At 36.4% G+C, this 23,958-nt stretch overlaps 1 protein-coding gene across 1 annotated transcript in view; it reads right to left on the reverse strand.

Moving 5' to 3' along the window:
* The window catches only part of PALM3 (paralemmin 3), a 65,653-nt gene that overhangs the window by 34,760 nt on the left and 6,935 nt on the right, over positions 1–23,958 (reverse strand). Inside the window, exons 4-5 of the mRNA XM_053718174.1 lie at positions 23,739–23,860; positions 17,962–18,028 (exon numbers count right to left, since the gene is read on the reverse strand). Coding sequence (XP_053574149.1) covers positions 17,962–18,028; positions 23,739–23,860 — 189 coding nt within the window. The remainder of the gene's footprint in view (positions 1–17,961; positions 18,029–23,738; positions 23,861–23,958) is intronic.

A 23,958-nucleotide genomic window follows, 5' to 3' on the forward strand; every position in this document is an offset into this window, starting at 1 on the left:
TCCCTAAATAAAATACTAACTAAAAAAAATGGCATTTGTATGGGCATTGCCCTTAAAAGGGCATTTAGCTCTTTTGCAGGCCGAAAGTCCTAACCTAAAAAATAAACCCACCCAATACACCCTTAAAAAATCCTAACACTAACCCCCGAAGATTCTCTTACCGGGAGAAGTCTTCATCCAAGTGGCAAAATGTCTTCAATGAAGCCGGCAGAAGTGGTCCTCCAGATGGGCAGAAGTGGTCCTCCAGATGGGCATCTTCTATCTTCATCCTTCCCGCGCGGAGCGGGTCCATCTTCAAGACATCTGACGCGGAGCATCCTCTTCAAACGACGGCTTCTTCGTAATGAATATATCTTTAAGTGACGTCATCTAAGATGGCGTCCCTTAGATTCCGATTGGCTGATAGAATTCTATCAGCCAATCGGAATTAAGGTAGAAAAAATCCTATTGGCTGATTGGATAAGCCAATAGGATTGAACTCCAATCCTATTGGCTGATCCAATCAGCCAATAGGATTGAGCTTGCATTCTATTGGCTGATTGGAAAAGCCAATAGAATGCCAGCTCAATCCTATTGGCTGATTGCATCAGCCAATAGGATTTTTTCTACCTTAATTCAGATTGGCTGATAGAATTCCTTCAGCCAATTGGAATCTAAGGGACGCCATCTTGGATGACGTCACTTAAAGAGATATTCATTACGAAGAAGCTGTCGTTTGAAGAGGATCTTGAAGATGGACCCGCTCCGCGCCGGAAGGATGAAGATAGAAGATGCCGTCTGGATGAAGACTTCTGCCCATCTGGAGGACCACTTCTGCCCGTCTGGAGGACCACTTCTGCCGGCTTCGTTGAATACATCTTGCCGCTTGGATGAAGACTTCTCATGGTAAGTGAATCTTCGGGGGTTAGTGTTAGGATTGTTTTAAGGGTGTATTGGGTGGGTTTATTTTTTAGATTAGGGGTTTGGGCTGCAATAGAGCTAAATGCCCTTTTAAGGACAATGCCCATCCAAATGCCCTTTTCAGGGCAATGGGGAGCTTAGTTTTTTTTAGTTAGTATTTTATTTGGGGGTTGGTTGTGTGGGTGGTGGGTTTTACTGTTGGGGGGGGTTGTTTGTATTTTTTTTTACAGGTAAAAGAGCTGATTTCTTTGGAGCAATGCCCCGCAAAAGGCCCTTTTAAGGGCTATTGATAGTTTAGTTTAGGCTAGGGTTTTTTTTATTTTGGGGGGGCTTTTTTATTTTGATAGGGCTATTAGATTAGGTGTAATTAGTTTAAAGATCTGTAATTTGTTTTTTATTTTCTGTAATTTAGTGTTTGTTTTTTGTAATTTAGCTAATTTAATTTAATTTATTTAATTTTATTTAATTTAGTTAATTTATTTAATTGTAGTGTAGTGTTAGGTGTTATTGTAACTTAGGATAGGTTTTATTTTACAGGTCAATTTGTATTTATTTTAGCTAGGTAGTTATTAAATAGTTAATAACTATTTAATAACTATTCTACCTAGTTAAAATAAATACAAATTTGCCTGTAAAATAAAAATAAACCCTAAGCTATCTACAATGTAACTATAAGTTATATTGTAGCTAGCTTAGGGTTTATTTTATATGTAAATATTTAGTTTTAAATAGGAATAATTTAGTTAATTATAGTAATTTTCTTTAGATTTATTTAAATTAAAATTAAGTTAGGGGGTGTTAGGATTTGGGTTAGACTTAGATTTAGGGGTTAATACATTTAATCTGTGGCGGCGACGTTGGGGACGGCAGATTAGGGGTTAATAAGTATAATGTAGGTGGCGGCGATGTTAGGGGCGGCAGATTAGGGGTTAATAATATTTAACTAGTGTTTGCGAGGTGGGAGTGCGGCGGTTTAGGGGTTAATATGTTTATTCTAGTGGCGGCGATGTCCAGAGCGGCAGATTAGGGGTTAAAATTTTTATTATAGTGTTTGCGGTGCGGGAGGGCCTCGGTTTAGGGGTTAATAGGTAGTTTATGGGTGTTAGTGTACTTTTTAGCACTTTAGTTATGAGTTTTATGCTATAGCGTTGTAGTGTAAAACCCATAACTATTGACTTTAGAATGTGTTACGGATCTTGGAGGTAGAGCGTGTACCGCTCACTTTTTGGCCTCCCAGGACAGACTCGTAATACCAGCGCTATGGAAGTCCCATAGAAAAAAGGGTTTACGAAGTTTACGTAAGTTGTTTTGCGGTAAGGCCAAAAAAGTGTGCGGGGCCCCTAAACCTGTAAGACTCGTAATAGCAGCGGGCGTAAAAAAGCAGCGTTAGGACCTGTTAACGCTGCTTTTTTACCTTAACGCACAACTCCTAATCTAGCCGTTTGTTAATTGAAGTAAATTGGAAAGTTGTTTAAAATTGCATGTTCTATCTGAATTAAGAAAGTTTAATTTTGACTTGAGCGTCCCTTTAAGACATTTTGAACAAATCAGTTTTCCCCTTTGCTGCTGCAACCTTTCACTGTTATAAATAAATATTAAACTTTATTTAAAATAAGTTACTATACAGAGCATAGTTCACAAGTCAACAAATTATTCAAAAGACTGGTAAAGCATTCTGAACATTTTTTTAAAGTTTAAAGAAATAAAAAAGTGCAAAAAGAAAATGCTTGAATGTTTTAGATCATTGTATTATTGCACAGTTGCGTGCATATTACTATGGGGCATATTTATGAATGTGCGAGCAGACATGATACGAAGTAGTGTATCATGTCCGCCGCACATCGATAAATGCCGACAGCATACGCTGTCTGCATTTATCATTACACCATCAGCTCTTGTGAACTGCTGGTGCAATGCCACCCCCTGCAGATTTGCGGCTAATCGGCCGCTAGCAGGGGGTGTCAATCAACCCGATCGTATCGATTTGGGTTGATTTCTGTCCGTGGCCTCAGAGCAGGCAGACAAGTTATGGAGCAGCGGTCTTTAGACCGCGGCTTCATAACTTCTGTTTCGGCAAGCCTGAAGGCTTGCCAGAAACACGGAACATCAAGCTCTGTACGGAGCTTGATAAAAATGCCCCTATGTGTTTAACTGCTGCAAAGGGGTTAAAGGACCAGTAAATACAGTAGATTTGCATAATTAACAAATGTATGATAAAAAGACAATGCAATAGCACTTAGTCTGAACTTGCAATAAGCAGTAGATTTTTTTTCTGACAAATTTCAAAGTTATGTCTATTTCCACTCCCCCTGTATCATGTGACAGCCATCAGCCAATCACAAATGCCTATACGTATATTCTGTGAATTCTTGCACATGCTCAGTAGGAGCTGGTGACTCAAAAAGTGTAAATATAAAAAGACTGTGCACATTTTGTTAATCGAAGTAAATTGGAAAGTTGCTCTATCTTAATCATGAAAATTTTATTTTGACTTGAGTGTTTTTTTAAACACATGGTTAAAAGTCGTCTAGTTCTTAATGTCCCCTGTGTGTCTGTTACATTTTAAAGGTCTTAGTGAATTGCAAACATAGGCCATAAAGAAGTGACAGTGCATGTGCACACCTTTGTGTGTTACTGTCAGCCAAGGAAGGGAAAAAGATACGTCTTAAGTGTTGCTGGCAGTTGTGGGACTGTAAACACTGCTCTGTGTGTATTACATATAACCACTGGGGTAAAATTTCTGCTTCGTATTTTTAGTGGTAACCATGAGAGTTTAAAAACACTCTTTTCTGAGTGTTCCTTGAACCACGTCTTTGTGTGTTAATCACAAAAAGAGGTAATATAAATGATTTGTCAGTTACAGGCAGCCAAGGGGTGAAATCACTTATCAGTTGTGAAAAACATATGAGGCAAAGCTTTGAGAAGGGGGCATTTTGTGACCTCACTTACCATTCGCAGCCAGTCACCTACAGGTCATCTAGATTTTCCGTGGAGGATACCTGGCAAACCTAAGCATATTAAATGGACATGATACTCCACATACAATTTTAAACAACTTCCCAATTTACTTAGGCTATCTAATTTACTTAATTCTCCTGGTATCCTTTGTTGAAGAAGCAGCAATGCACTACTATGATCATATTTGCTTCAGTCTCTTTGTATCCTTTGTAGAAGGAACAGCAAAGAACTACAGAGAGCTAGCAGAACACATCTGGTGAGCCAGTGACCAGAGTCATATACGTGCAGCCACCAATCAGCAGTTAGAGCCCATTAGTGCATTGCTGCTTGTCACGAATACCTCAGGATTCAGCTAAGAAAGGGTTAATCTAAGAACAGTGTTTGTTTTTTAAAAATAGCTGTGTCCTGGGTTTGTGTTTCTTTGAAGTGCCAGGAGCATCATAAATGCTTGGCAGTGTAAACAGGATAGAATTTTATGGCTTAGACTGTCAGGAGAATACATGATAGAAAACAGGGCCTCAGTCACAGAAAACTGATAAGGTCACTAAAAGGACATTGGTATTATGTATATATGTGTTTAAAACTGTTATGACATTAAGTGAAGGGAAATCTGTCATATCTGGTATCAAATTGATTCTCCCAATGAAACCAAGAAAGTACCAGTCAGTATATCTGATTATAGAGTGGCCTATCAGAAATTATAATGGGTTCTATAATTTCAGGCAAAAAAACTTAGTTTACTGAAGGTCATAAAGCCAGGGGGGTTTCTTAGCCCACCCAGGAGGGTGTGGTCAGGCAACCTGATCTATGGAAAATAGGTATAAGAATCTTATTTTTCAGCTATGAGATGTTCATTCTACATGGGAGGCTGCTTGCTACAGCGTGAGTGACAATTTTCTTCTTGCCCATCTCCCTGGGGGCAGACTCATAAGCTAGTAAAGTATTAGGTCTGTTATTTTCCTTTTTTGTTTTAAAACACTGTTTGCTAATGTGTCATTTTATTTGTACCAACTTTTTATTAATAATGCATTGTGCATAATATTTTTGGCATAATAAATAATTCTTTTATTAAGTTTGGCCTTTGTCTAATAATTGAACCACGTTACTGAAAGAGACTGGAATATTAGAACTGTATAATTTAGGTTATTTTTCTGCTAAATTGTACTCAGAGAGTTATTGTGTAAGTCTGGGTTTTTCCTTAGGATTTTCCCTTTAATAAATTCTAAGTGGTGGCAGCTAGCTATAAGTAGTTTAGTGTGGGTGGCGTTAAAAGGGGAGTTTTGGGGCATTTCTTTTACGTCTAGTACAGACTGGAGAGTGTTGTTAACCCTTGCGCCCACTGAACTAAATCACAAGCTGGCCTGGTGTGGCTAGATTGTGACCTATTAGTGAGAGTAGAAGGGGTCTCATAACCCTTTCTGTGCCAAATAAGTGACTGGCGCAGGGTTGGATAACCTTGGTTCGTCACACTGCTCCTTAGACTACCTAGCCATACTTTTCAACAAGGCATTCCAAGAAAATGAAGCAAATTATATAATATATGTAAATTGGAGAGTTGTTTAAAATCACATGCTGTGCCTGAGCTATAAAAGTTTAATATTGACTTTCATGTTCCTTTGTAATACTGAGTAGCATGATAACTCTTCTATGAGTACACCACAATCAAATAATACCTTCCAGACACCAAATCAGTGGTTATACTATTGAATGTTTTGTATAGGGCCCTTTAAACTCAGATGCTCAGAGTCAGGGGCCATCCAGACGTGGCATCAGGATGGTTAAGAAGGGAATTAGGTAAATACAAGGTGAGGTTAGGCAGTGGCAGTTCTATGGGTGTGCAGAGTGGTGCAAAAGCATTGTCAAATCCATAATTTTGCACCCCATTATACTCTGTGGGCTAATAGGGAGGATGAAACCCTCCTCTCACTTACATTATTTCTTCTCAGCTACCAACTCCACCCTGTGGGCCTATTCAGTAGAACAGCTGTCACCACATGCAAGGAGCTCTGTTGTGTAAATAACTCAAACATATATATATCTAACTGGTCTCAGCAAAGGCGAATAGATAAGGAACTACACAATAGCCATTTTACTATCAAAATGACAAGGGCGAATTCAGATTTGCGCTCAGTAAGTATGTTCATCTATTGCTGTATTTACTATCCCTTTAACCACTTCTCCTGTACCCACCAAAAAAATGTTTGGGTTTAAAATGAGAAATGGTAGTAGATTCTCAGGTTTGGTGTGGTTAAAGGGACACTCAATCAAAATTAAACTTTCATTATTCAGATAGAGCAGCAATTTTAAAAAACTTTCCAATTTACTTCCATTAACAAAATGTGCACAGTCTTTTTATATTTAAACTTTTGGAGTCACCAGCTCCTACTGAGCATGTGCAAGAATAAGTGTGTATGCATTTTTTAATGGCTGATTGCAATCACCTGCATTTGTGATTGGCTGATGGCTGTCACATGGTACAGGGGGAGTGGAAAAAGACAAAACTTTTAAAATTGTCAGAAAAAAAATCTACTACCCATTTCAAGTTCAGACTAAGTGCTATTGCATTGTCTTGTTATCTTGCATTTGTTGATTATGCAAATCTACAGTGTTGACTGGTTACAGAGGATGTGTATATTTAGCTGACAAGCAATAGGTTTGTGTGGATTAACTATTGTTATATTTTGATGGGGGGGGGGGTTTGGGGGGGGGGTGCAATCACCGTCCTGAGTCATTAGTTTCAGTGATTAGTAATTAGTGACAGATAAGTGATGGATATTTTCAGGTTATGTTGTTGACCCAACCCAAGTATGTCTGTATAGATAAGCCTTCGCTGTGTGATGAAACATATTTGTCTAGTCAAAATTAAACTTTCATTATTCAGATAGGACATGCCATTAAACAACTTTCCAATTTACTTTTATAATTAAATTGACTTGGTTCTCTTAATATTCTTTGTTGAAAGCTAAACCTAGGTAGGCTCATATGCTAATTTCTAAGCCCTTGAAGGCTGCCTCTTATCTCACTTTTTCACCACTAAACAGTGCTAGTTCATGTGTGCCGTATAGATAACATTGTGCTCACTCCCGTGGAGTTATTATGAGTCAGCACTGATTTTATAAAATGTAAGTCTGTCAAAAGAACTAAAATAAGGGAGCAGTCTGCAGAGGCTTAGATACAAGGTAATCACAGAGGTAACAATATATTAATATAACTGTGTTGGTTATGCAAAACTGGGAAATGGGTAATAAAGGGATTATCTATCTTTTAAACAATAATAATTCTGGAGTAGACTGTCCCTTTAAAGTGATATGCCACATTCTTTCTTAGGTTGACTAAAATATAATATAAAAATATAAATTTGTACTTACAAGCTGTAAAGAAAATGTTAGATTATTTTTCTTCCACCATGAAACAAATCTACATTGAAAAAAAAAGCTCACTATAATGGACAAACATTTAAAAAGGTGTAGGGCTGTAAAGTGAGATTTTTTGCATTGTGTTGGAGATATGTGGTGTGTATGTATAGATAAACCATTCAGATATGTTTGTTAGAATATAACATAAGTATGGGTGGATCTAGGTTGAAATGAGATAAGGATATAAAGATAAAGTCATGGGGCAGAAACCGGCGTAATTGTGTTAAAGGTATATTAAAGGGACAGTCAACACCAGAATTTTGTTGTTTAAAAAGATAGATAATCCCTTTATTACCCATTCCCCAGTTTTGCAAAACCAACACTGTTATATTAATACACATTTTACTTCTGTGACTAACTGGGGGTCGATCCGATATAAAGCGTCGCCCGCAAAAGCCGGCGACGCCAATATTTGCGCGGATTTGGTATCACATATACGGCGTAACCTAGAAGTTACGCCCGTATATTTCTGCCGTCGCCCGCAGTTTTTTGGGCCATAGGCAGGTATACCAAACCCGCGCAGTTTGGTATCCAATATGCAGCGTAAGGACTTACGTGGCGAAAATGGAGAAAACTTACTCCATTTTCACCTCGCCACAAAAAGCAGCCGTAAGAAGCCTTACGCTGACTATTGGAGCCCCGTAACTCCCTAAACTAACTAGAAAATAAACCTAACACCTAACGCATGCGCAATGTCTATCTCCCTGTCAACCGCGATCTGCTAAAATAAACCTAACACCTAACGCATGCGCAATGTCTATCTCCCTGTCAACCGCGATCCCCCCCCCCCGAAATCCCTAATAAAGTTATTACCCCCTAAACCGCCGCTCCCGGACCCCGCCGCCATCTACATAAACTAACCCCCTACTGTGAGCCTCTAAAACCGCCGCCATCTACCTTATCTATCCCCTAATCTGACCCCTTACACCGCCGCCACCTATATAAAAATTATTAACCCCTAATGTAAGCCCCTTACACCGCCGCCATCTCTATTAAAATGATTAACCCCTAATTTAATCTACCTACCCCGCCGCCAGCTATATTATCTATATTAACCCTAAGTATATTATAGTTAATATAGGTATTACATTATATATATTAACTATATTAACCCTAATTATATTAGGGTTAATATAGTTAATATAGTTACTATAGTATTTATATTAACTATATTAACTCTATCTAACCCTAACTAAATTTATATTAAATTAATCTAATTCATTTATAAACTAAAATATTCCTATTTAAATCTAAATACTTACCTATAAAATAAACCCTAAGATAGCTACAATATAATTAATAATTACATTGTAGCTATGTTAGGGTTAATATTTATTTTACAGTTAAATTGTTAATTATTTTAACTAGGTATAATAGATATTAAATAGTTATTAACTATTTAATATCTACCTAGTTAAAATAATTACCCAATTACCTGTAAAATAAATCCTAACCTAAGTTACAAATACACCTACACTATCAATAAATTTAATAAACTACTAACATCTATCTAAAAATACAATTAAATTAACTAAACTAAATTACAAAAACAAACAAACACTAAATTACAAAAAATAAAAAAAAGATTACAAGATATTTAAGCTAATTACACCTATTCTAAGCCCCCTAATAAAATAATAAACCCCCAAAATAAAAAAAATTCCCTGCCCTATTCTAAATTCAACAAATTTCAAAGCTCTTTACCTTACCAGCCCTTAAAAGGGCCTTTTGTGGGGCATGCCCCAAAGAATTCAGCTCTTTTGCATACAACAAATACAATACCCCCCCCCCCCATTACAACCCACCACCCACATACCCCTATTCTAAACCCACCCAACCCCCCCTTAAAAAAGCCTAACACTACCCCCCTGAAGATCTCCCTACCTTGTCTTCACCACACCGGGCCGAACTCCTGATCCGATCCGGGCGATGTCTTCCTCCAAGCGGCAAAGAAGAATTCTTCCTCCGGCGATGTCTTCCTCCAAGCGGCAGCAAAGTCTTCATTCTTCCGGCGGCATCTTCAATCTTCTTTCTTCGCTCCGCCGCCGCGGAGCATCCATCCCGGCCGACTGCTGAACTTGGAATGATGTACCTTTAAATGACGTCATCCAAGATGGCGTCCGCCGAATTCCGATTGGCTGATAGGATTCTATCAGCCAATCGGAATTAAGTTAAAAAAATCTGATTGGCCGATTGAATCAGCCAATCAGATTCAAGTTCAATCCGATTGGCTGATCCAATCAGCCAATCAGATTGAGCTCGCATTCTATTGGCTGATCGGAACAGCCAATAGAATGCGAGCTCAATCTGATTGAATCCTATCAGCCAATCGGAATTCGGCGGACGCCATCTTGGATGACGTCATTTAAAGGTACATCATTCCAAGTTCAGCAGTCGGCCGGGATGGATGCTCCGCGGCGGCGGAGCGAAGAAAGAAGATTGAAGATGCCGCCGGAAGAATGAAGACTTTGCTGCCGCTTGGAGGAAGACATCGCCGGAGGAAGAATTCTTCTTTGCCGCTTGGAGGAAGACATCGCCCGGATCGGATCAGGAGTTCGGCCCGGTGTGGTGAAGACAAGGTAGGGAGATCTTCAGGGGGGTAGTGTTAGGCTTTTTTAAGGGGGGTTTGGGTGGGTTTAGAATAGGGGTATGTGGGTGGTGGGTTGTAATGGGGGGGGGGGTATTGTATTTGTTGTATGCAAAAGAGCTGAATTCTTTGGGGCATGCCCCACAAAAGGCCCTTTTAAGGGCTGGTAAGGTAAAGAGCTTTGAAATTTGTTGAATTTAGAATAGGGCAGGGAATTTTTTTTATTTTGGGGGTTTATTATTTTATTAGGGGGCTTAGAATAGGTGTAATTAGCTTAAATATCTTGAAATCTTTTTTTTATTTTTTGTAATTTAGTGTTTGTTTTTTTTTGTAATTTAGTTTAGTTAATTTAATTGTATTTTTAGATAGATGTTAGTAGTTTATTAAATTTATTGATAGTGTAGGTGTATTTGTAACTTAGGTTAGGATTTATTTTACAGGTAATTGGGTAATTATTTTAACTAGGTAGATATTAAATAGTTAATAACTATTTAATATCTATTATACCTAGTTAAAATAATTAACAATTTACCTGTAAAATAAATATTAACCCTAACATAGCTACAATGTAATTATTAATTATATTGTAGCTATCTTAGGGTTTATTTTATAGGTAAGTATTTAGATTTAAATAGGAATATTTTAGTTTATAAATTAATTAGATTAATTTAATATAAATTTAGTTAGGGTTAGATAGAGTTAATATAGTTAATATAAATACTATAGTAACTATATTAACTATATTAACCCTAATATAATTAGGGTTAATATAGTTAATATATATAATGTAATACCTATATTAACTATAATATACTTAGGGTTAATATAGATAATATAGCTGGCGGCGGGGTAGGTAGATTAAATTAGGGGTTAATCATTTTAATAGAGATGGCGGCGGTGTAAGGGGCTTACATTAGGGGTTAATAATTTTAATATAGATGGCGGCGGTGTTAGGGGCTCACTTTAGGGGGTTATAGATATAATATAGCTGGCGGCGGGGTACGGAAGCGGCGGTTTAGGGGTTAATAATTTTATTAGGTTGCGGCGGGGTAAAGGAGCGGCGGTTTAGGGGTTAATAGCTTTTTTATTGTTAGGATAGTGAGGGGGGATAGCGGATAGAGGGTTAGACAGTGCGGGCTATGTTAGGGAGGCGTGTTAGACAGTGCGGGCTATGTTAGGGAGGCGTGTTAGACAGTGCGGGCTATGTTAGGGAGGCGTGTTAGACAGTGCGGGTGTTTTAAACTTTAGTCAGGTTTTATAGGCGCCGGCAGTTTCTAACGTGGCGCAAGTCACTGGCGACGCCAGAAATTTGTACTTACGCAGATTTTTGGACATCGCTGGTTTGTGAGACTTACGGCACGTTAGCATCTGACGGCGACCTATATGGGATGGCTCGAGTTGCGAGCTGAAACTGCGGGCGACGCCGGTTCCCTCGCTTGCGCCGCAAACTGCGATCGATATCGGATCGCGCCCCTGGTATCTAAGCATCTTCTGACCGCCCCTAATCACATGACTTTTAGTTATTATCTATTGACTTGCATTTTAGCCAATTAGTGCAGTGTCTGCCACTAGCCAGGAGCGTGATCACAATGCTATCTATATGGCCTACATGAGCTTGCTCTCCTCTGCTGTGAAAAGTAAATAAAATAGAGGCGGCCTTAAGGGGCTTAGAAACTATCATATGTGCCTTCCTAAGTTTGCTTTCAACTAGAATACCAAGAGAACAAAGCAAAATTGTTGATAAAAGTAAATTGGAAAGTTGTTACATGCCCTATTTGAAAAATGAAAAAAAATTTGGACTTGATTGTCCCTTTAAACTGATTCCCCATAAATTGTTTATAATTATTATAATAAAAATAAAACATGGATGAGTCAGAATTCCAATTGTGTCTGTGTCAGTATGGATCATATTGTGTAAGGGAGAATCTGTAAGCTTGTGTGGATCAGGAGTGTATTTATTTTATTTATTGAAATCATTTCAACAGACTACGTATAATAGCACAAAAACACAAACTCACACATAGATATTGACACTCTCACACACACTCACAGACACTCCCTATCTCACACACACTCACAGACACTCCCTATCTCACACACACACTCACAGACACTCCCTATCTCACACACACTCACAGACACTCCCTATCTCACTCACAGACACTCACTATCTCACACACACTCACAGACACTCACTATCTCACACACACTCACAGACACTCCCTATCTCACACACACTCACAGACACTTACTGTTTCACACATAGGGGCCGATATATCATGGCCCGAATGGGGCCGTATACCCCTGTTTCCGCGTGAGCCTTCAGGCTAGCCGGAAACAGGAGTTAAGAAGCAGTGGTCTGAAGACTGCTGCTGCTTAACTTGTACGCCACCTCTGAGGTGGCGGACAGCAATCCACAGGATCGTATACAATCGGGTTGATTGACACCCCCTGCTAGAGGAATCTGCAGGGGGTGACATTGCACAAGCAGTTCACCAGAACTGCTTGTACAATGATAAATGCCGTCAGGGTATGCTGTCGTCATTTATCGATGTCTAGCGGACATGATCGCTACAGCGGATCATGTCCGCCAGACACATGATAAATCGGCCCCATAGACTCACACACACACAAAGACACACACACTCTCCGGCTACAGCTAAGCATCATGTAGGAGCCATCACTCAGTAAGAGGAGCAGTACTAGTACTGTGCTACTAGGAAGTTTATAGTGGCACCATATTTCCCACCAAAACTGGATATTTGCATGTCTGGATCTTACTAAGCTTCAAACCCGGATGCACAAATGGTTCATTCCTGGACAGGTGGCAACCCCAGGTTTTACTAATACACAAACAAGGCAGTTGTGTATATTATGTACTCCCAACTTTTGACATTTTCCATCCCAAGACCAGGTGTGTGTGGGCCCAACTGCCTGGGAATGGAGTCTGGTTGGTAAATGACATCCATGTGATTCAGGAAAGAAAGTGTTTAGGAGGCCTGGGTAGGGGCCAAGTGATCAGAGGAAGTGTTTCTGGCCAAGGTTTGGACAGTCACAGCTTTTTCGAAGAGAGAATAGGGCATATATAGTAGTTAAATAGAGGAAGAACAGCTGTGTAGGACTCCCAGTTTGGGACCATCAGGCATACTGAAGGTTTGTTGGGACCTCTAGGAATATATGGGAGCATGGGAATTTAAGTGTGCCAAGAGCAAAGCAGCAACATTTATATGTTTATGTGGGTAAGAAAGGGATTATAAACACAATCCAGAATCCTGGTCATGGGAGTCTGCAAACATTTTTACAAGATAATATGGTAAACACATAAAATTGTCCTGAACATGACGTATAAAAAAATGATGTAGAAAAAAATAAAACTGTTTTTTAGTTCTAACATATCCAAATTTTAAAATGTAAAGCAAGCGTTGAGTGAGCTATATAATTAACATTTTATATCAGTCAAATGATATCTAGAGGTTCATGTGAGCTATTTGGGGGAAAAGACAATGCTACCTATAATGGGGTAGATTACGAGTGGCACGCGGCAGAAATATTTCCTTGCATATTACAAGTTGAAAGTAAATGTATTCACTCAAGCGCAATAGAAATGAATGCGTGTCGGGTTAACGCAACTTCAGAGCTAGCGTAAAGGGTAGGGGAAGGAAAAGGTTGCATAAAACACAACATAAATACATTTAAAAGTACAGTTACACTCATATAAACAATGTCTGATACAAATTAGTTTAGTTTATTTAAAAAGTTATAAGGGCTCAAAGATAGATGGTATAAACTGCAAAGGGCTTTACCATATAAAAACATACGTACACATGTATAAATATGTGTGTGTATGTATATATTATATATAGATATTTATATACAGGGCTCAACATTTCAAGTCCTAAAATACTAGTCAGGAGAAAATGTTACTACTTCTAATCCCACCCACACCCACTACTTCACATTTTGTAATATTGTTTTTATTTTATACCATAACAAATTAAATAATGCTATATACAGTAATTAATTGACAAAAATAAGTTCATAGCAGCTAGAGTTTCTGGGGAAGACAACAGCCGAATAGAAAAAGTTGTTGAACATAGACTGCTGACAGTTATGTTATATTAAAGGGTCAGTAAACACCATAATTTTTGTTGTTTAAAAAGGTAGATAATCCCTTTATTACCCATTCCCCAATTCTGCATAACCAACACAGTTATAGAAATATACTTTTTACCTCTGTGATTACCTTGCATCTATGCCTCTGCAAACTGCCCCCTTATTTCAGTTCTTTTGACAGACTTGCATTTTTAGCCAATCAGGAGCTTCACGTGCCTGAGCTCAATGTTATCTATATGAAACACATGAACTAACGCCCTCTAGTGGTGAAAAACTGTCAAAATGCTTTCAGATTAGAGGCAGTCTTCAAGGTCTAAGAAATTAGCACATGAACCTCCTAGATTTAGCTTTCAACTAAGAATACCAAGAGAACAAAGCAAAATTGGTAATAAAAGTAAATTGGAAAGTTGTTTAAAATTACATGCCCTATTTAAATCATGAAATAATTTTTTGGACTTTACTGTCCCTTTAAGTGATAATTAAGTTATAATGAATTATATAGTTAAGTTATATATATATATATATATATATATATATATATATATATATATATATATATATATATATATATATATATATAAAGTTTCCAGAGATCATTATTTACAAATGTAGCCCAGTTTTGTAATATATTGCGTTTGCAAGTAAAAGCACTTACTGTTTGCTCCGCTGCCGTTTGAAAATGTCCAACTGGCCCCTCCCCTATTTCATCATCATCTTCTTGTGATCCCTGTAATTTTTCGATCGTCCTCGTAACCTGCTTTAGCGCATGCACAATGCGCCTATTGTACTGATAATAAGTATAACACAGTGGAAGAGACATACCATATAATTGCCAATAGAATCCCATCTGGGAAATGCTAACTGCTGCCGGAGGGTTGAACAGGATACTGGTATGCCGAAACTATGAACCACTCAGATAATGAGCCAGTGTTTTTGTTCCTGTGTTCAAACGTTTCCCTTCAGTACAATAGGCGCATTGCGCATGCCCTAAAGCAGGTTACGAGGATGATCAAAAAATTACAGGGATTACAAGAAGATGATGATGTAACTGATGATGAAATATGGGAGGGGCCAGACGGACATTTTCAAATGGCAGCAGAGCGAACAGTAAGTGCTTTTACTTGCAAACACAATATATTACAAAACTGGGCTACATTTGTAAATAATGATCTCTGGAAACTTTATATATATATAACTTAGAACAATGTTTGAGTTGACTGTCCCTTTAAATATCTTTCTCCATTCCCTCCTCTCTCCAATCTCTCTTTTTACCCTCTCCCTTCTCTCTCAGGCCATATCTTCTCTTTACACTCTTTCCTTCCCCTCTGTCATATCTCTTCACTCTTTTTTTTTTTCACCATTGTCTCTTAACCCTAACTTCTCCACTTTCATGTTTCCACTGCATTCTCTCTCTCTGTGCCCTTTTTACCCTCTCAGAAGTAACAGTCTAAGCACTAAAGGGGTCCCTACAGCCAGCCCTAGAGGAATAACATATCCTTGCCCTTTCATGGATATATAATATCCCTTTAGATAATAGTTTTTAGCACATAGCCCAAAATGTGTGTTTGCCAGTGCTGCGATAGGAATGTACATTATGCAAATACAATGTGCAAACTTTGCTAATTACAAAATGCCACCAGATTTCAGACTCAACGGTCACTAACTTTCACTCGCCATCATTAAATTTCCACTCGCCAATGGCTAGTGGGCTAGTGGAAATTTTGACTGTGTATATATATATATATATGTGTGTGTGTGTGTGTGTGTGTACATATGTTTTAAGTATTTGTGTTTTACTGTATATGTACTGTACATATTTAACATTCAATTGTTCTTCACATACAGGACAATGTACTTTTTATTGTAAATACATTTCTCTATATATATTTATATATATATATATATATATATATATATATATATATATATATATATATATATATACCTATATATTTATTCCTATAGATATATAGAAATAGATATCTGTTTTACATTAACAGTACCATATATATATATATATATATATATATATATATAAATATATATTTAATAATAAAAATTTAAAATGTTTCTATGTGACGAATTTAGGACTAACACTGTCGGGTTTGTGCAAATGAAAATTTGCTATCTTCAATGCGCGTTATCGAAATAGTAAGTATAAACTATTTACAAATATTAATAAATATTATTTAATTATTATACATACTGTAAAATATTTTAAATAATCTATAAATATATATATATATATATATATATATATATATATAATATATATATATATATATTACATTATCTATAATAATTATAAATAGTTTTTACTAATATTTTTTAATAGCTTATATTTAATATTTCAATAAGGCACATTGAAGATAGCAATTCTACATTTGCTTTAACCTGTCAGTCCTATGTTGTGAACCCCGATGCGTGTTACATATATTTTACATTCCTATGTTCTTCACAAATATATTTAATAATAAAAATTACATTATTTTATATTTCTATACATATCTGATACTGTTGATGTAAAATAGATATCTAGGTATAGGTATATACAGATATACAATGTATGGAAATATGTATTTACAGTAAAAAGTACATTGCTATGTATGTGAAGAACATTGGAATGTGAAATATTCATAATTCATGTTGGATTTAGTGCACTTGAATAAACGCGATTGGGTTAGCGCGAGAGTATGGGTGCTAGGGTTTTTTCAGTTTGTGTGCTCCATTCAAGTCTAAGTGGGAATACGTTAACATGATTGCAGATTTGTGTTTGGTTTTGATTGCACACAAACGTTTTGCTTTCACTTCGTAATACAAGCGCAATCCAACACGCGCAAAAAGCCTCCGTCTAGCGAAGGTAACTTGTGACAGAATGTGCAAAATAGCGCTCCACTAATGATCTATTCCAATGTGAGGTCTCAAATGTGTGTGATTTATTTATGGTAGAGATTGTGGTACAGTTTTAAAGACCAATCCCTTTTATTTCTCTGAACGTTGTGTCTGTTCAATTAAATTATTATCAGTTTACATTTAGAGAACTCTTATATTTTTTATTTATTTTATTTTATTTAGTTGTTTGAGTTTATTTTTTTTCTAGAAAGAGATTTGTAGTGCCCTTCACCTTTTAATACTCTAATTATATTGCAGAATTGGTCAGGAATTTGCTATTTGACCACTCATTGGAAAGAGGTAATGTTCCACTTTTAGGGTAATAATCTCATTGGTATATGGCTTTATTTGTGGCTGAAACAGAGGCACAATTTGAGAGACCTTTAGTATTTATTACACATTGTGCCTAACAGATTAGAAACTGCCATTTTAACCCGAAACACTTGACAACCAGAGGATCAAGTGATGCCTTAATTGAAAGGACCTCCTTTTATTATCGGCTCTACAAATAACCGATAATAAAAGGACCGTCTTCTCTGTTTAATGAGAGGTACATTTTGGTCACAACTTATTCTATTATCAAATTTGCTTCATTCTTTTGCTATCCTTTGTTGAAGGAGCAGCAATGCACTACTAGGAGCTAACTGGGCACTTCAGGTGCATTAATGGCAAGAGGCATTTATTTGCAGCAACAAATTAGCAGCTAGCTCCCTGTAGCACACTACCGCTCCTGAGCCTGCATGCAAATATTTTCTGTATATTAACTATACATGCTCCAGATTCTCAGTGTGTTTGTGTGGTATAGGAATGTAATTATTGATTATGTTTTTAAGATATAAATATAGAGCAGGGTGTGCTTTATGAACTGATGATCTTGGCATGGACACGTTGTACAAGACATGGAATTGGCATTGGAGGTATGTGAATTGGTATAGCCCTATAGGTATACTGTAAATATTGCATCTCATTATTTGTAGAGATAGAAGTGGATTTGATAGTTGACATCACACAACTTTAATGCACACACCAGACCGATCCATATAATATATTATAAATACATTCTTGCATATATTGAATAATTAGATTCTATATTACCTTTCCTTTTTCTATTTTTGGCTGAGATTCTCCAGGATTTTCCAAATGGACCAATTGAGATTGGAGTCTGTGAAATTATATAAAATAAAATAAAAATTCATTCATACACTCAAGTCCACAAATAGGGTGAAACTTTTTGGAGTTAAAACTCCAAAACTATGCAAAAAACTCATTGGCGTAATGACTTAACCTCTAAAACCTTGATTTTTGGCACTGATTTTCACTGGTATGAAATGGATAGAAAAGTCAAAATTAAACTTGCATGATTTAGACAGTGCATGTCATTTTAAGACACTTTTAAATTCACTTATATTTTCAAATGTCCTTTGTTTACTTGGTATCCCTTGTTGAAAAAAATAAATATGCTCATATTCTAGACTAGTGGAAGCTAGCTGCTGATTGGCGCCTGCACACATTTGTCTCTTGTGATTGGCTAACAAGATGTGTTCTAGCTGCCAGAAATGCAATGCAGTTCCTTAAGCAAAGGATAACAAGAGAATGAAGCAAATTTAATAATTGAAGTAAATTTGAAAAATGTTTAAAATAGTTTGTTCTATCCAAATCATGAAAGAAAATTTTGGGGTTTCCTGTTCCTTTAATTGAGTATAAATACTTTAACATTTAGGTGCTTGTTGGTCTTGAGACCAGTTACATTGTAATACCAAAATGTCATTACAGTGTGTTTCAATTTATGTGTAAAGTGCTATGCAAGACTTTTTTTGAGGTTTTCAAAGTCGAAGTCATTTAAGTCTATGCAAAAACTAACTTTTTAAGCAACAACAGAGCACTTGCACTATGTTAACACCATCTATATTGACATGGAAATATTTAAATCAGTTCTCATATTATACTTTTGCACAATGAAATGTACACAACTTTAATATGGACAACATAATGTTAAGATATAGTTGCAATTAACTATTTGGGCATTTAATTTTTCTATTAAAGGGACACTGAACCCAAATTTTTACTTTCATGATTCAGATAAAGCATGAAATTTTAAGCAACTTTCTAATTTACTCCTGTTATCAAATTTTCTTTATTCTCTTGGTATCTTTATTTGAAATGCAAGAATGTAAGTTTAGATGCTGGCCCATTTTTGGTGAACAACCTGGGTTGTCCTTGCTGATTGGTGAATAAATTCATCCACCAATAAAAAAGTGCTGTCCGGAGGTCTGAACCAAAAAAAAAAAAGCTTAGATGCCTTATTTTTCAAATAAAGATAGCAAGAGAACAAAGAAAAAATGATAATAGGAGTAAATTAGAAAGTTGCTTAAAATTGCATGCTCTATCTGAATCATGAAAGAAAAAAAATGGGTTCAGTGTCCCTTTAAGTGTATATATGTCACAAAGTGCTATTATTGGTTAAGAGAGAAAATGACATTCAAACACAGGGCCAGGGCTTAAAAATTATGTAACTCTACAGAAAAAAAAAGAAGAAAATAAATAAAATAAAAAAATACTATAATTTAGGTACTGGCAAACTGCTTATTGGCAGACTGTCTGACAATACCTAAGATGGTGGACAGCTGTTTGGGAGGGATCAGGTAGGCATCAGGGAGGTGGAAAGTATCATTTTGGAGGGTAATACCTACATCACAATTGGGGTTGACACCTCGGCCATGTTTTCCTGGATACTTATGAGTTACACATGGTGCTGGGTGTGCAGAGGGGAACATGAATTGCACCCCTGGATAGCACACGAATAGTGACCCAGGGCAGCACTATTCATGTTCCTCCCTACATACCCTGCAGCATGTGTAACTCATAATTGTCCAGAAAAATATAGCTGATGTGGCAATCCTAATCACAATATTTTTACCCTTACCAGATAGCTAATTAACACCTTCACAACCAATAATTTTAGAAATATGGTGCGCAGCTGCAATTAGCAGCCTTCTAAAATGCTAAAAAAATCTCCGGTATTTTGGACACGTTTTTCTCAGAAATTCACGGTACTGAATGGGTTAATGTGTTTTAACGCCTTAGCTTCAAAAGAAAGCAGCAATACACCTTTTGTGGTATTCAAGAGGTTAATCATCTTAAAAGGGACAGGAAACCCAACATTTTTCATTGATGATTCAGACAGAACCTGTGATTTTTAACAACTTTCTAATTTGCATCTATTATCTAAATTGCTTAATTTTCTTGGTATCCTTAGTTGAAAAGCATATCTAGGTAAGCTTGAGAGCAGCAATGTATTACTGGGAGCTATATGCTAATTGGTGGCTGCACAAAAATGCCTATTTTCATTGGTTCATCAGATGTCTTCCAATAGCTCCAAATAATGCATAGCTGCTCCTTCAAAAAAGGATACCAAGAGAATTAAGCAAATTGGAAAAAATAAGTAAATTGGAAAGTTGTTTGAAATCCCATGCTGTATTTGAATAATGAAAAAGAAAAATGTTGGGTTTCATGTCCCTTTAAAGCATTGCTAGGAGACAATCTATGACAGTCAAGGAATCAATTAGCGATCCAGTCACATGCTGGAGTGATAACTTCATGCCAAACAACAGATCTCTTAACAAAGAGCATCCTTCTTACAGCCAGCGAGCTTCATTATAAAACCATGCTTGTATAATAGGTAATAAAAAACTAATTTGGTGCATATGCCTGCTCGTTTGCCCAGGGTGCACAAATGAGGGAAAGAGAACAAATATTGGTATATATTGCAGCAGGGTTAAAGCAGCAAAACTGGACTTTAAAAGGGCCAATGATATATATAGATAATTTAGCTAATGTCCACCCCTGGGAGAGTAAAGGGACAGCCTAGTCAAAATGAAACTATCAAAATTCAGATGAGTCATGCAATTTTAAACAACTTTCCTATTTACTTTTATCATGAATTTTGCTTTGTTCTCTTGGTATTCTTTGTTGAAAGCTAAACCTAGGTAAGCTTATATGCTAATCTCTAAGCCCTTAAAGGCCACCTCTTATCTCAGTGCATTTTGACAGTGTTTTCCAGCTAGACAGCGCTAGCTCGTGTGTGACATATAGATGACGTGCTCACTCCCGTGGAGTTACTTTTGAGTCAGCACTGACTGGCTATAATGCATGTCTGTCAATAGAACTGAGATAAGGGGGCAGTCTGCAGAGACTTAGATACAAGGTTATCACAGAGGTAAAAAGTATATTAATATAACGGTGTTGCTTATGCAAAACTCAGGAATGGGTAATAAAGGGATTATCTATCTTTTTAAACAATATATTTAAATCTGTACTTTATACTTAAAGGGACAATGAACCCAAACATTTTCTTTCGTGATTCAGCAAGAGCATGAAATTTTAAGCAACTTTCTAATTTACTCATATTATCAAATTTTCTTTATTCTCTTGGTATCTTTATTTGAAATGCAAGAATGTAAGTTTAGATGCCAGCCCATTTTTGGTGAACAACCTGGGTTGTCCTTCCTGTTTGGTGGATAAATTCATCCACCAATAAAAAAGTGAGAAAGAATAAAAATTGATAATATAAGTAAATTAGAAAGTTGCTTAAAATTGCATGCTCTATCTGAATCATGAGAGAAAAAAATTGGGTTCAGTGTCCCTTTAACTTGCTTTTTCTGTAGAAGAGTGCAGGTTTATTAGGTATGCATTTTGTAAATACAGACACTAAAGTCAAATTAAAGGGATACTGAACCCAAATTTTTTTCTTTCATGATTCAGATAGAACATGCAATTTTAAGCAAGTTTCTAATTTACTCCTATTATCAATTTTTGTTCTTTCTCTTGCTATCTTTATTTGAAAATGAAGGCATCGAAGCTAAAGAGCCAGCAAATTTTTGGATCAGAACCATGGACTGCACTTGTTTATTGGTGCTGTCCAATCAGCAAGGACAACCCAAGTTGTTCACCAAAAATGGGCCGGCATCTAAATTTACATTCTTGCTTTTCAAATAAACATACCAAGAGAATTAAGAAAATTTGATAATAGGAGTATATTAGAAAGATGCTTAAAATTGCATGCTCTGAATCATGAAAGGAAAAATGTGGGTTTCCTGTCCCTTTAAGCTTTTATGATTCCGATAGAACATAGTTTAAAAAAACGTTTTGAATTCACTTTGATTATCTAAATGTGCATTTTTTTATATGTACAATCTGAGGAACCAGTTCCTACTGAGCACGTGCAAGAGTTCATGTATACGTATATGCATTTTGTGATTGGCTAAGGGCTGTCACATGATACAGAGAGAAGCAAAATGGAAGTACATTTTAAATTTGTCATAAAAAATATCTACAACTCACTGAAATACAGTCTTTTTATTATTCATTTGTTTATTATACAATTCTTCTTTATTTACTGTTTCTTTAATTTGGGGAACTTCTGTGCTCAGCCAATACCCTGCATGAAAGCACAGCTTGAACCACTTTACCTGGGAGATCTTAGTTAAATGAGAGAGGGTTAATTTATTTTCTTTCTTTTTTTTTTTTTTTGGTTAAGGGATTGGGACAGCTCAAACCAGAAATTTCCCTTTGGTCACATTTTGTTGATAACTTAAATTTTGACATAAACTTTTTTGCTAATTTTTTTTAAAAAAATGCACATAAAAATGTCAGTAACAACTTGCAACTTATCACCTAAGGTTACTAACATTATTTTTGCAAATTATTACTATTTTTGTATGAGCTCTAATGCATGACTAACATAAGAAAAATAGTTTGTGCCTGGAATGTGTTTTGAACACATTCTTATCCTTCCATGTAAACATAAAACACATTTTTGTTACATATATACATAATCAGGCATGCATACATGAGTAGTACTTATTCACATACTGTACCATGAAGTACATATTAACTCATACCCAATCTAATCTTGTCTTTAAAGGGACACTAAACACAAATTGTAAACAACTTGATTATAAAACTTCATTTATAACAATAATTGTGCAATGAAAACTGCAGCTTTATTTTGTTAAATTTGTATATTGTTTTATGTTTATACTTGGCACTGACTTCCCAGACCCCCAGAACAAAAAAAAAACCTGCTAATCAATCACAAACTAATATTCAGATATAGCACAAACTCTGTTTGCACGTGTGCAGACTGGGGTATTCCCTTAAAGGGATACTAAACGCAAATGTTCTCTTTCATGATTCAGATAGAGCATGACATTTTAAGCAACTTACTTATTTACTCCTATTATCAATTGTTCTTTGTTCTCTTGGTATCTTTCTTTGAAAAAGCAGGAATGTAAGCTTACAAGCCGGCCCACTTTTGGTTCAGGGCCTGGGTAGCACTTGCTGATTGGTGGCTAAATGTAGCCACCAATCAGCAAGCGCTACCCATGGTGCTGAACCAAAAATGGTCCGGCTCCTATGCTCACATTCCTGCTTTTTCAAATAAAGATGAAAAGAGAATAAAAAAATGATAATAGGAGTAAATTAGAAAGTTGCTCTATCTGAACCATGAAAGAAATTGGATTCAGTATCCCTTTAAGGTGGTTTAGCACTGATTCAACTTGATTACTATTGCAAAGAATGATTTGCCTATCATAATTGTTGATGCAAAACTGATAATCCACCATATAAAAGCTTGTGACACCATAGAAGCTTAGGGTGGGAGGGAAAAGTACACATGAGCTCACATAATTTGCCTTACAGCCTCCCTGGGAGATAGGGAAAAACACATTTTTAAGATTTATTTTGCAACAAAAGTCTGCAAAATAAATAATAAATGTATATTGCAAAATGTTTCACTTATAATAATGAAACATTTTATGCGTTGTTAAAATGTGAAGTTTAGTGGTCCTTTAAGCATATTCTGTATGGCTCACCTATCAAGTTCTTCCTGCAATTGGTGTATTCTGTCCTCAGTCTCACTAAAGGGATTCTCTATTTCTGCCCCAGGGGAAGCAGGTAATCCATCCATTAACCAGCGGTCTCGTAGGGATTTTCTCTGTGTGTAAGGAGAGAATGTTAATTTGTTTTTCTTGAAATAGCTGCATGTATCCCAAGGAAACAGTAAAAGAAAGCTTGAATGACAAATTGCCAAAC

This window comes from Bombina bombina, chromosome 6, assembly GCF_027579735.1.
Source record: "Bombina bombina isolate aBomBom1 chromosome 6, aBomBom1.pri, whole genome shotgun sequence".
NCBI classification, from domain to species: Eukaryota; Metazoa; Chordata; class Amphibia; order Anura; family Bombinatoridae; genus Bombina; species Bombina bombina.